Source organism: Psammomys obesus, unplaced genomic scaffold (assembly GCF_907164565.1).
Source record: "Psammomys obesus unplaced genomic scaffold, mPsaObe1.curated_primary_1811, whole genome shotgun sequence".
In the NCBI taxonomy this organism is placed as follows: Eukaryota; Metazoa; Chordata; class Mammalia; order Rodentia; family Muridae; genus Psammomys; species Psammomys obesus.
In genome coordinates, this window is record NW_026585580.1 from 16,158,177 (window position 1) to 16,171,981 (window position 13,805).

A 13,805-nucleotide genomic window follows, 5' to 3' on the forward strand; every position below is an offset into this window, starting at 1 on the left:
ACAAACCCTACGAGAAGGTGGGCGGCTTCCGGTGACGCGGTGGCATTTTTAATCCTAGCACCGGGCCGCGGAAAGGCCGTCCTGTTCCTGGCTGGAGGGTAGTGGCCTGCGCCGGGCGGGCACCTCCTCCGCCAGCCCCAGGCCTCGGCGCTTTCCCTAACAAGGTAGAACGGACCAGCCCGCGGTGACGTCAGCCCCGCGGCCCCACCCACCGAGCCACGGCCTGTCAGTCACGTGCGCTCTGCCTCTGCGCGCAGGTTCCTGAGGACCAGGCTCAGGCTCCTCCCTCCCGTCCGCCTTGGCCCCGCCCAGCTCGCCCCTGGGGGCGGGGCGGAGGCCGGAGGGGAGGAGCGCGCCTGCGCGGAGTAGAGCGGCGAGCCTGCCGTGGAGGGCCGGTCTGAGAGACTGGAGGCGAGATGCAGGTGAGTGTGGCGAGGCCGGGACCCCAAGGCTGAGGTCGTGTGGCCTGGTGGGCTCCCGCCAGACCCGGAGCCAGTCTACACGAATCACCCCGCTCGGCCCTCGGCGAGGAGGCCGCGCGAGAGGCCCGGCGCGTGCGCCCTCCGAGAGGGCGGGTGTGGTCTCCCCCTGCTCGCGGCTGGGTGCTCCTGCCGGCTCTGCCCTGCCCCGCACGTCTCTGTCCTTTGGGTCACCTGATCCTGGGGTCGTCCTTCTCCGAGCCTGGTGAAGGCCCCGACTCTTCTGCCGTCTACACTGACTCTTTACCCAACGCTAGCTTTACTTTGGAGTGCTTCCTGGATTCCAGATCTGAGCCCCAGGGCCCAGGACCATTGTTAATGTCTAAAATGAAGGAAGTCGGAACGCCTTAGGGTTTTTGTTGTTGCTACTGTTTTGATCTGGTATTTGCTGCTAGTGTTTGACAAAGGTTCAAAGAAAGTGCTAGGAAACACCATTAAAATAGCCTTTAAGAACCATCGTTTGTCACCAGCCCTTCTGTGTCGCTGTGTTTTAAGAATTCTGAAGGTTCTGGGTGGAGGGTGGATGGGGCATACAGTTGTGGGCTCCAGCTTGGGAGACAGGCGCTGGGGACCAGAGGGGGTGGCGCCCCAGCAAGCCGGCCACAAGCCAGGTACCCATGGAAGGTAAAGAGGATGCTCAGGAACTGCCCTGGACGCCTGAACTCTTGAGTCTTCAGGACTGTGTTTAAAAACGTCACTCTTCACGTTCTCTGGCCACCCAGCTGAAAGGAAACTTCACCTTCCTGTGCTCTGTCTCAGCCAGGTTGTGACACAGAATTAGACTGGAGCCCGGTTGTCCTTAAATTCATGTTCTGAACCACTTCAGAGCCCTGTTATCCTGCCAGGCTGTGCACCCCACAGTAACTGGGCATTTGGGTCCAGGTCTGAGACCACTGTGATCCTAGCTGGTTTGGCTAATGTCCTCCTGTATCTCTCTCCCATCCAAACACTAATCAGGCTTGGTCCTGCTTAGATTCTGACCCCAGAGGAGGTTGGGTAGATTCCTGCTGGTTTAGGCAGAGATGGCAGTGTCTTTCTGAATGCCACACCTTACCAACACAGGTGGGGGTGCCAAGAGTAGGCCTAGCAGTTAGTGTTAAACAAACATTAGCCATCATGAGTGACTCTGGGCTGGGCTGTGGGTCTGCTGTTCTCAGATTTATCCTGGAGACTCTGAGGCCTGCTGTTTAGAGGGGCCCAGCTTCAAGCACCAGTCTTTCCTGGTTTGTGCAGGCTTCGGCCTTGTCTTGTGACCATCTCAGGGTAGTCTTGCTGCTGAAGCTGAAGTTTGTAGGTTGCTGTCCAAGTGGGTGGCGGTCACTTCACAAGGAAGGAGGGCAGATAGGTGTGCACCCCTTTCAGAAACAGAGAAAGGGATGAGCAGGTTTACAACAGCATGAGCCGGGGTCTTAGTCAGAGTTACCATTGCTGTGGTGAAATCCCATTCACCAAAGGCAGCTTGGGAAGGAAAGGGTTAATTGAAGGCAGAATCTGTCATTGAAGGAAGTCAGGATAGGAACTCAAACAGGATAGGATCCTGGAGGCAGGACTTATTCTTATTATTATTGTTATTATTATTTATTCTTATATAACCCATTATTTCCTAAGTAAGCTTGTTAGTCACACTTAATTAAAGTGAAAGTTTGTCAGTTCCCTTTTCAATCTGGATGACTCCATTCCACCCTCACATAATTAAATGTCCTCTCTGGAGAGCATCTCTGTCAGCTGTGGTCCCTGTAACTCTAGACCAACAACCTGTTTGTCCTTGCACTTGACACAGCTTGTCCCGATAACAGTGTGTAGTTTGCGCATGTGCTCTTTATAGTCCACCTCTCCGTCCTGACTGTACCAAGTGATTTCTGTATCTGTCACGCACACTTGTACATCTGTCTTAGTTACTGCCCAGTTCAGTAATTTCCCTGCTGTGTTGTCTTTGCTGCAGAAAGGCTTTATTGCATCTTTCAGCTTCCAGGTTGCAGTTCATCACTGAGAGAAGTCGAGACAGGAACTCAGATGGGAACCGGGTGGCGGGTGTGGGGAGCAGAGAGCTCTGCAGGAATGCTCCTCCTGGTTCACTCCTCCTGGCTGGCTCTGTGTGCTTTCTCATGTGTATCAGGATCACCAGCCTCATGGTGGACCCAACCCACTCTCACATCTATCATCTCAAGAAGATGCCCCACAGGCTTACGTACATGCCAGTGTGATTGGGGCATTTTCTCATTTGATGCCTCCTCTTCTCACAAGACTCTAGTTTGTGCCAACTTGACCAAAAAACAAACCAACACAAGTCGGTACTTGGAATCTGTTGCAGGAACCATGCCACTGTGAGACCTTGGGAAAGTCGGGAATCTTCCTTGACCTCATAGCTAGGAGACTTCAGAGGCACCCTACGGCCCCACAGGCCATGTCTGTGTCAAATGATCAGATTTACTTTGGGTTAGGTCATAAAAATTCACTAGCGTTTTAAATAAAACGTGTGTAAGTTATGAATGGAAGGCAGGTCAGAGCCTTGCTTTCAGTTTTGATCTGCCCATCGGATCTTGACTTTTCTTTCACGCTGTCTCCCCAGGAAGACCTTAACAGGGTGGGTGATCTTTTCATATTCTCAGGAATTTAGCGGGAGCCCCTCCCTGCTCCCCACCTTTCCCGCTTGTCGATTTGTGCCTTCCCTCCTGGACTTTGCCCTCACCAGTTCCTTGTCTTTACTGGTACAGGACCCCAATGCAGACACCGAGTGGAATGACATCTTACGCAAAAAGGGCATCCTGCCCCCAAGGGAGAGCCTGAAGGAGCTGGAGAAGGCGGAAGAGGAGAAGGAGGAGGAGCTTCTCCAGCAGTCCGTGGGTGAGCTCCCTCGTCCTCTTCCTTTCTTCCGTGTCTGTCTGGCTTCGCACACCAACCGCCAGCTGCTGTAGTGGGGGGGCCTGTGGGTAAGGGCCGGGAGGCAGAGCTGGAGCACTGGCGTCAGCACCAGGAGTGCCTGGTGTGACCACAGAGCAGAGCGAGCCACCCTGCAGGCCGCCGTCCTAGTCTGTGTCACCCATGCACACGCCTTTCTGTGCTGAGCTTTAGTTTGGACGGGACCACAGACATGAAAGTCTCAGTGTTTGTGTTCTCTTGAGGCTGTACTTTATTCATCTTTGTGGACTGGTTAAGAATGTTGGCGTAGGGTAGCTCGCCTGGTTTGAGGAGGCATAAGTTGGTTGGGGTGCGTGGTCTCTGCGAGAGGGCTTCTCTTAAAGGGCTCACCGCCCTGGTCAGGTCCCCACTGTTGGTCCCAAGGTGCTCAGTGTGTGTGTGAGGCCAAGGCACGGGAAGGGCAGGTGGGCGCCTTCAGGGTTTCCCGCGCCTCCCAACGGGGAGGCGTTGATCAGAGGACTGGCACTTTTGCCCTCTCCACATGTGAACGCTCATGTAGAGGAGAATTTCCTAAGATGTGGCCAGCTTATTGAGTGGTTTTTGTGTTTTGGGTGTTATTCTGGGCAGTGGGGATTTAGTGGACCACAGGCTGGACAGAGGTCAGTGTGTTTATGTTTCAGCAGCAGCAGAAGGAAGAGGAATTAGGCTGGGAGGGTTAGGAAGGTTGCAGGATGGGATAGATGCTGTCATTCAGGCCAGAGGGGACCTCACTAATCAGGTGGAATTTGAGTAGACTTGAAGGAGGTGAGGTGAAGCTCCTTCAGCAAGTAGAGAGGTGGCCTGGGGTCCTCGATAGTCCACAGGAGGTCTTCCTGACAGGAAAAGCAGTAGAGTGTTCACAGAGGCCTCCAGGGGCCTGCCCACTTGGATCCTTAATCTTTTGGTAAGAGCCTAACTTTCTTCACATGAGGTGGAAGTTACTGGGGGTGGAAGCAGAATGGCGTGGCCTGTGTTTTAACAGCAGCCCCACCTTACTGAGTGTAGACATTGGCCGGTAGCGTGAAGCCAGCGAGCAGGGAGGCCATACTGAACTAACCCTGTAATTCAGAGAAGAGACACACATGGGGGCAGGGTGTGTGTGTGTGGAAGAGCTGCCCATGTTTCCAAAGAGGGCCGACAGAATTTGCGGACGATGCCAGTGACACGAGTGAAAGGGGAAAGGCAAGGAAGATGGCCTGGCTTGAGCAGTCTGAGGGGCAGAGGTGCCGTGGGCCGGGTAGAGAGGCCTACAGGCAGGTTAGCAACTGTTGAGGGTGCACAGGCTTGGAGGGTTTTTAGTTGAGTGTGTATATGTCTCTGTGTGGGTTTGTGTCTGTGTGAATACAGTCTGCAGAGTTCAGAAGAGCGCATTGGTACCTCTAGAGTGGGCAGTTGTGAGCAGCCTGACATGGGTGCTGGAAATTGAATCCTGGTCCTTCGGATGAGTAGCAATTTACTCTAACCACTGAGCCATCTCTCCAGCCCAACCTAGAGACTTTGAGTAGACAAATGGAGATGTCGGGCAGGGAGCGGGGCTTGTTTTTATTGAGTTAGAGGAGTCAGGGCTGGGAGTTGCCAGCATGTCCCTAGTGTTGTGGGCTAGGCTCACTTACCACTGGGGGAGAGGAGAAAAGGAGCCCAAGAACTGGGCCTGAGTCTTAATGAGAGGCGTGTTCACGGGTCAGGCATGGGCAGTCCTCATAGTAGGCAGCGGTGGCTCTCATGCGATGCTGGTCATCACTCATAAGAGGAGATTGCCTGACGTGATGCCAAGAGGCAAAAATATTTCCCACTTAAAAATAAGATGCAGACTTCCGTGCAGTTGACGTCAGCGAAAGAGCGCTGCCTGCCACTTTGAAGAAAACGCCAGTGGGAACAGCAGCACAGCGGGGCTGGCGTGGCGATTAGGAGCCCTCGCTCACCTGCAGGAGACCGGGTTTGGTCCTCGCGCCCATATGGTGGCTCGTAACCGCCTGTAACTCCAGTTCCAGGAAATGCGGCACCCTGCTCCGGCTTCTGAGGGCGTTAGGCGTGCCTGTGGTGAATATGTGTGTGCCTGCAGACACAGCACTCACATACGAATAAATATCAAACTTCTCGTTGTGAGGTGCAGTTCACTGTGTCGCCCTGGGTGGCCTAGAACTCCCTAGGCCGACCAGCTGGCTGCCCTCCGATTCAGCATGGCAGCTGCCTCTGCCCCACAGTGCCGGGATCAAAGGTGTGCAGAACCGCTCCTGACAACGACTAAATCTTACAGAAAGACCGAGAAGGATGTGACCATCTGTAGGAAAGATGAGCTTGCACATAGAGGACCCAGTGTCCTCCCTGCCAGAGAAGGACCTGTGAGAGCCACAGTCTTGGTTTTCCCTGAGTGAGTTTATGAAGTGTGCAGCAAGCCAGAGTGAAAGAATAAATAGCAGGTCCTCGGCAGGCAGAAACATTGTTGAGTTGGGCGCATCCAGCAGAAATCAGCTGGGAAGAGAGCTTCCTGGGGGCATCTGGGTGTCTGCCCAGGTGAGGCTCCCCGTTAAAGGGATGAACTTCAGCCACAGAGATGGCCTCTTCACGTCGGGTGCTCAGTGTTCGGCGGAAGCCAGCGAGGAAGGCAGGGCACCAGCGGGAGTTCCCAGCTGAGCCCTCTCCCCACGGCTTCTGGGTTCTCTCTCCCACTGTAGCACCTTGGAATCGTGGGACAAACCAGCGATTCTCAGCCGCAGGAGTCCGGTGACCCTCTCGCAGGGGTCGCATCATATCCTGCATAGATTTTTACGTTATGATTCACAACAGTGGCAAAACTACAGTGACGAATTATCACTGAAAACTTACCCAGGGGGTCACCACCACACGAGGCGGCAGTGCCAGGAAGGCTGAGGACCGCCGGGACAGACAGCAGTAACGTCTGTGGGGAGCCTTCGCCACCTGGCTGTTCTGGAGGATGCACACTCGGGGACCAGCCTGTCCCACACAGGGGCTGTGGAGGACAACTGAAGACAAACATGCTGGGTGTGGAATTGGCGGGGGGCGACCGCACGTCTACAGCCGGCCTCCTCGAGCTCACACAGGGCAGCTTAGGGCACCGCGCACGCTGCAGGAGATGTGAGGTGTGTGAGGACACCCGCCTGCCGTGTCCACGAAGACCGAGCAGGTGGCTTCAGGCAAACGTGCCTCCTGTCTCCCTTGCATCGTGACTGAGTAGCATGACGGGAAGAAGGGCGTGGCAGGTCTGATCTCAACTGCAGTGTGCTCTTCGCCGCCGTGGGCTGGGGCCTTTGGGCTTGTGTGCACATATAGGAGGGAAGGGGGCACTAGTGTGTGTTTGCTCATCTTCTCCCTGTTATGCTTCCACCAATGAAACAAAACCCAGTGAAGACCTATGAGGACATGACTCTGGAGGAGCTGGAGGAGAATGAGGACGAGTTCAGCGAGGAGGACGAGCGCGCCCTGGAGATGTACCGGTCAGTGCCCGGGAGAGTGCTGGGGAGGGCAGAACGTGACGGGCGGGGTGGGGGGGGCACAGCTCTCAGAGCTGCTCTGAGACTTCTGCTCTGCGGCACTCAGTACGCCTGGCTTCCAGGGCTCTCTTCCGGAAGGTGGGCGTGCAAGTGAGCGGACAGGTGTGTGTCTGTGTTTAAGGCTTCCTGTTGTGCAGTCGTGAGGACGGGTGTGCGTCTGTGTTTAAGGCTTCCTCCTGTTGTGCAGGCAGCAGCGGCTGGCTGAGTGGAAAGCAGCCCAGATGAAGAACAGGTTTGGAGAAGTTCTGGAGATCTCGGGGAAGGACTATGTCCAGGAAGTGACGAGAGCCGGCGAGGGCCTGTGGGTGGTCCTGCACCTGTACAAGCCAGGGTGAGCCGACTGACCATCCGTGACAGGGGCCTGTGGAGCAGCTTTTGGGTCTGGTTTAATCTGCCTTTGTGCTCTGTGTCTTTGTAGCTGATTGGCCCAAACCTTAATGCTCAGTGTTCATCTTAAAACTTTTAAGTTAGTGTTTGTGCGTGCTCTACTGGAAGCAGGGGACAGGACTTACATTTCCTGTATTAAGAAAGAATTTTGTCGAGTGTAGTAGCACATTCCGGCAGTGCCAGCATGAGAGGCTGAGGCCATAGAACCGTGACAGAGTTCAAGACTAGCCTGGGCTACACGGTAAGACCTGGATCTTAAAAAAGGATGACAAGTTGGCCTCAGTTGTCCCTTTAGAGGAATTGTACTTCAGAAACCAGAGTGACTGTACTGCTGGGGGCCGGGTGGGGATGCGTGTGTAGAAACCGCCTTAAGGCAGGGCGCTCCGGCCTGTTCCACAGGCATCGGGTGTTCTTGTCAGTGTTTTCTAAGCAGCCCTCACAGAGACACAGCTGGTCAAGATGTCAGCGCTGTCTTCCCAGACTTCCTGTGACACTGAGTTGAATTTAGATCCGATCACCCCTTTCCCCGAGTACACCAGCATGGATTTTCCTGAGGAGAAGTGAAGTCACCGCGGGCAGAGGCTGGGCCCTCCGAGGGCTCCTGTCAGCGAGGGCCGTGTCACTCAGCTGTCTTCTCCTGTGTGCCCCAGGATCCCGCTCTGCTCCCTGATAAACCAGCACCTGAGCGGGCTGGCCGCCAAGTTCCCTGACGTGAAATTCATCAAGGCCATCTCCACCACCTGTATCCCCAACTACCCTGACCGGAACCTGCCCACAGTGTTCGTGTACCTGGAAGGTGACATCAGGGCACAGTTCATCGGCCCGCTGGTGTTCGGGGGCATGAACCTGACGAGGGATGGTGAGGACGGTGGGGTGCTGTGGGGGGGGAGGGGCATCAGTGTCCCCACAGCGCTTGCTCACAGGTGTATTTGCATTTCTCTGTAGCCTTAGTCGGCCCTGTGGGTTTTAATTTCAGATTCAGTTAATGCTGCCTCTTAACCTGGAAGGATACTTTCTTATCCTTTCACACCTGCTGCTCCCCGGGGGTGTTAACATACGTGTGACCTGTGACATGGAATCTGACATTCTCTATCTCTTTATAATGTGTCAATCACTTTACTTTTCAGCAAAAATGTACTTTTAAAAGTGGTTTTGTGTACTCTGACGCTCACTTGTTGAGCGTGGAAAAATGCGCAGATACACAGACATGTCAGGGGTGGTCCGGAGCTCAGAGGCGTGCAGTATTACAGACTAGTTCACAGCGGACGCCATCGTCCTGGTGGGCTGGAAGGGGCGGGGACTGCCGGAGGCCGTTGTCTCCTGTTGAAGCGGAAGCTGCCTGAGTGTGACACCCACTCTTAGTTCTGCAGGCTGGAGTGCAGGCCTTGGCGTCTGGCAAAAGCTGTTGTGTCACTATGGAGACGGGACGGCACACATACAAGGAGGAAGCATGACAGACTCACAGGAGGTGCCACACTTGCTGTGCAGTGAACCCAGGCTGTCAAGTAACTAGAGACCCGCCCGCCTCTGCCTCCTAAGGGCAGGGTCAAAGGTGTGCGCCACCACACCACTGCAAGCCGCGCTCTTAACCAGTCTACTGTAGTGAGAAAGACAGGAGTTTCCCTCAGCAATGCCGCAGCTCCACACTCTCCTGTAGGGACAGCCAGAGTGGTCAGGAGTTCTGGTGAGGCACACCCATGTGTAACTGGCAGCTCTGGTGAGGCACACCAGCTGACTACCAGGCAGAGCTGCTGCTGTCTATTTCCAGAAGAGTTCTTACTTGAGGGTTAGTGTGAAGACTTTAGTCTGTGTAAAGACTGTAGGTAAATAGTAGTGTTAAATGCACGTGTGTGGACTTATGAGCCCTCCTGGCCCTCTCTCAGTGGTGACAGTATCACATCTCCCTGCTAAGCGTGCTTTGGGTATGTGGCACATCCTTCCCTGCTCACCGGGCTGCCCTCAGGCCCCAGAGGTTTGCATGTGACAGTGTGGCTTCACCTCCAGCCGCCTGGCTTCTGCCTCGGGAGGATCTGAAGTCTGACAAATGCAAGGTGCAGTAGGCTGCAGGGTCCCCAAGGCATGTGGCACTCCTCCCAACCCCCGCCCTTCATTATGTGACCTCTTTCCCACGCTCTCCCACTCTGACAGCGGAACCTGAATACAGAGCCGAAGTTCAGGCACCCGGGCTTCACTTCATGTTATTTAGTTTTTGTTTGAACTACACGAATGCACTGTCTTGAGTGTCTCAGATCCGAATCATGAAGCTGAAAACTTCTTCGGTTGGTTAACAGAGGTCTCGGGTTAGGTTCAGCCGGCGTGCAGAGTTTCCTCTGCCGGCCTGATGGAAACGCCAAGTGTACACTTGGCCCACGTGCTGTTCGTGTCTCACTGGAGTTCTCACGCATGTTCAAGTTCATGCGCTATTCACTTCACTTGGCCATATTTGAAACAGCGTGCCAAAGTGTTTTCAATTTTCCCTCCAAAGAGGCTTTTTCTTTTCCTCCTTTCTCTCTTTCCCACTTTAGACCTGGCATTAAAATGGTCACTGAATTTCGAAGGTCATGTTTGTGTATGACTGAGGGAAGATTGAAACTGTTGCTGGGCTTGGGTGGAGACCGCTCTGATGGGACCTGGCTCCTTATATGGCACTTTCCTCTTGTCACCAGAGTTGGAGTGGAAGCTGTCGGAGTCAGGAGCAATCAAGACCGACCTGGAGGAGAACCCCAAGAAGCCCATCGAAGACGTTCTGCTGTCCTCAGTGCGAGGCCCTGTCCCCACGAGGAGGGACAGTGATTCCGAGGACGACTAAGACTGCAGCTGAGGAGGAGCTCTTTGAACTTTCTTGATACGACACATTATCTGGATTTTTAATAAGGAGGAAAAAGCAAAAATTTATCATCTTGGTAACTTTTTTATAATTATTTAAATTTTATACATTTCAGAAATAATCATTGCTGGAAATTTTTTTTAATTTCCTTGGGACTCTTTTTAAATTAATAATGTTTCTCTAAGAAAAATTTAAACAAGCTATTAAGTCAAATATCTATGTTTTCCTACATGTATTTCAGCAAACCAGGAGACTGTTCAGTGTTTTTTGATGTGTAGCTATATAGAAAGGAATATGGAGTTTAAAAAATGACATGAATAAATTAAATAAACTATTTAAAAATAACTGTAGAAAATGAGAACTCAGCTTGATTAGTTAGGTTGTGTGTTTTTGGTTTATAAAGCTAGCAAAAGAAGTATCGGTGAAAGAAATGGCTGATAATAGTTTTGAGACAAATACTATTTTTTCAGATTAGCTGACAGGTTTCAACTCTGTGCCATGTGTGTTTTCAGTTAGGTCTCCTGGTTACACTTAGGTGTGTCTCAGGCTGCTAGACACCAGCCATTGCTTGTGGTGCTGCACACCCAAAATTCCAGCGCTGGGAGGCAGGGCCAGGCAGCCTCTGGGAGTTCAAGGCCAGCTTGGTGTGCAAAGTTCCAAGCTAGCCAGGGCCCCATCATCAAGACCCCCAAACAAAAACAGAACACATAAGATGAGATGAGCTGTTCTTGGCTGTCAGGCCCTGTTAGATTTGTTTCCTGAGAATAGGGTGTAAGCACATGCATGCGCACGCACACACACACATATAAGAGTACTATCAGTTGATTTATAAAAAAAATTTGATGTTTTCTGAGCCAGAGTTCTCTAAGTTGACATTGGTGACAGAAAAATGTTTATAATATTTTTGTTATATGATGTAGCAAAATAGCTAATTGGAATCTTAGAGACAAGAGTCTAAGAATACAGGGTTTGTTCAGATTATGTTGTAAAATTTGTCTTTTGTTGTTGTCTAAAGACTGACAGGGAACGGGGACCCACTCCATATGTGAGGATGCCGTGTTTTCTCTTATGTCAGGGTCGTGCTGCTGAACCCAAGCGCCTTTTGGTGTGGCTCCCTTGCCAAGCTCGGAAGTTTTGACAGCAAGGGTGGAGTGACAGCAGGAGCTTCGCTGCTTGTAACACTCCCACCTGCCTTGGACTGTCTGTGGCAGCTGATGGCTGAGAAGTTCAGCGCTGTGTTTGCCTTAGAGCAGTGGATCTCAGCCTGTGGCTCGTGACCCTCCTGGGGGTGTAAATCAGATATTTACAGTATGATCATAACAATAGCAAAATTACAGTTCTGAAGTAGCAGCGAAGATAGTTTTATGGCTGGGGTCACAACATGAGGACCTGTATGAGGGCCACAGCATTAGGAAGGTTGAGAGCCACTCCACTGCCTTAGAGCCTGAATTTTTTTTTTTTTTTTTAATATATTTCCTTTATCAAGGGTGGCAAACAAAAAGAGCAAACATGTAAAAACACAGGGTGCTGAAAATACAAACTCAATTCAGACTTGGGCTCATCCAGACCCTGGTCATGAACCCAGTCAGGGAATAGGACAGGAGTGAATTGGAGGCCAAGAGAAAGGGTGAGAAGAGGATCTGTGTCTGTCTCCCCATGTTCAGCATGACAGTGGTATCTCCATCTTCCCAACGACTGAAGATCTGCCAGGCCCTGCCCTCTTGTTTGTACCCTCACCCTAGCCAGATCTTGAAGGCCAATGGCAGTTGGTTCTCTCGTCCCTTAGTCAATCCTCACTTGCTCCGGCTTCTGGCCTTAATTCTTTTCCTCCATGATTAATAGCAAGTTAGGTGCTGTAGAAAGCCACAGTGAGGCTGAGGCCCAGAAGAGTTGGGTGAAGATGAGGGAGGAGCGCTCCCAGGACCCCTCTCTTCAGGGGACCCCAAATTGTACAACCAGCTCTTCTTTCACGTCCACCCAGATCTGAGAAAGTAAACTGTAGGCAGAAGCAGCTCTCTTGGTTTGCTGGCCAGCACTTGGTGAGGCTGACTGGAGAGAGATGGCAGCGGTGGCAGCTTTTCCCAGTAGGTCAGACTGCTGCTAAGCACTGCCAAGCGGGTGCTGTATTGCCTCGCCTGGTCCTGTACTCATGCTGCTCCGTGCCCTGGGGGTCTGTGGCAGACACATCAAGGATGTTGCTAGCTGTCTTGGCAAGGATGGAGGAGAGCAGGGCCTGCTCATCTGTGTGAGCCGAGGTAGGCTGTGAGGGTTGGGCTTGGCTCCATTGGGGGCTTTGGTAGGGATGCCGGGGTCCAGCAACTGCTTTCTCTCCTCCCCATCCTGGTCTGAGTCCTTGTTTTCCACCGCTGTAGCAGCACCCCATGGCCTAGAGCCATGCACAGTAGAGGGAGCTGCAGCTCTGGCTCTCTGAGGAGCTCAGCCAGGACCTTATTCTAATAGTCACCGTAGCACTTTGATCTAAATGTGGCTGCTGCCTCCATGCCAGATAGGACCTTGTTGACTGATACGGTGACAGCAACAGTCCTGGTGCCTGTGGCTCTGGCCAGTGAGCCCCCCCTACTCACACTGTGCTGGTGCTCAGGCATCAGTGGCATCTGTCTGCACTTGCTCTAGAGGACCAGTAGCATCTTCATCCTAAACTGGGGGGGTTGGAGCTGGAGCCTGAGCTGCTAGTGACTGTAGCTTAGCTAGTTCCGGGTGTGTGTTTGTGAGGGACGCATGCCCTGTGGTATTTGCCACTCCTACCGTCTGCTCCTTTGCAGCCTGCAGGTGTGACAGAGGTGACGAGACTTGGCTCTTTCTTGTTTTTTGGCATCTTTAACTTGTTCTCTTCACTGACATGCGTGTGTTGGCCTGTGTGAGTTTACATGCATCACATGGGTGCAAGAGTGCACAGAGGCGCTGGATCCTCTGGATCTGGAGTCACTGACAGTTGTGAACTGCCGTGTGGATGCTGAGGGCCAAACCCACGTTCACTGCAAGAGCCGAAAGTGCTTTTGGCTTTTGGCCACCGAGCCATCTCCCCAGCCCAGCAACGTGGAGTTCATCTGATCACACAGCAAGAGGTGCCGATGAGTCTGGAGGACCCCATCATTAAAGAAAGCACAAACCACTCGGCGACAGAGAAGGAGTACTCAAGCTGCAGCTACGGACGTGTCTCTGGACGGCTCGCCCTGGAGCGACAGGAGCGACATGGTAAGTCTGAGGCTGGACTCATGGGCCGCGCTGATAGACACTGAGTGAAGTGTGGCGGGGGAGGACAGCAATTCCCACAAAGAATCCCAAGCAGCTCAGTGTAGATTCCTAACCCCAAGGCATTCCATTCTCAAAGTGGGGTCTCCAGAGTGCAGTGTGTGTGTGTGTGTGTGTGTGTGTGTGTGTGTGTGTGTGTGTGTGTGTGTGTGTAGAGGGGTGAGGTCAAAGGTCAAAGTCAGGGACAAGCCAGGTTGACAGCGGCCCTGTTCATGACATGATGGAAAGGGCACCGCACCTCTAATCATCCATCCTAACACTTACAATCAAGACACAACCACAACAAATCTCAGCAGAATAACTGTCTGGAACTGTCAGGAAGATTCTGTAAAATAGGTCACTGGAACTCTTGAAACTGTCCTCAGACTCAGGAGAATCTGAGAAACTGCTACAGCCAAGAGACATGCATGGAGCATGGCTGCTCCATGG

At 52.7% G+C, this 13,805-nt stretch overlaps 1 protein-coding gene and 1 pseudogene across 1 annotated transcript; one reads left to right on the top strand and one right to left on the bottom strand.

The window, feature by feature from the left end:
* The first annotated feature begins 335 nt into the window (after positions 1-335).
* Positions 336-10,448, top strand: Pdcl3 (phosducin like 3). The gene is made up of 6 exons (XM_055607320.1): positions 336-422; positions 3,194-3,323; positions 6,742-6,832; positions 7,077-7,220; positions 7,927-8,135; positions 9,943-10,448. Exons 1-6 carry the CDS (start codon positions 417-419, stop codon positions 10,083-10,085), a joined length of 723 nt encoding a protein of 240 aa, XP_055463295.1. The 5' UTR covers positions 336-416; the 3' UTR covers positions 10,086-10,448.
* Positions 10,449-12,035: 1,587 nt separating this feature from the next.
* Positions 12,036-12,486, bottom strand: LOC129675729 (ragulator complex protein LAMTOR1-like; annotated as a pseudogene).
* Positions 12,487-13,805: the final 1,319 nt, after the last annotated feature.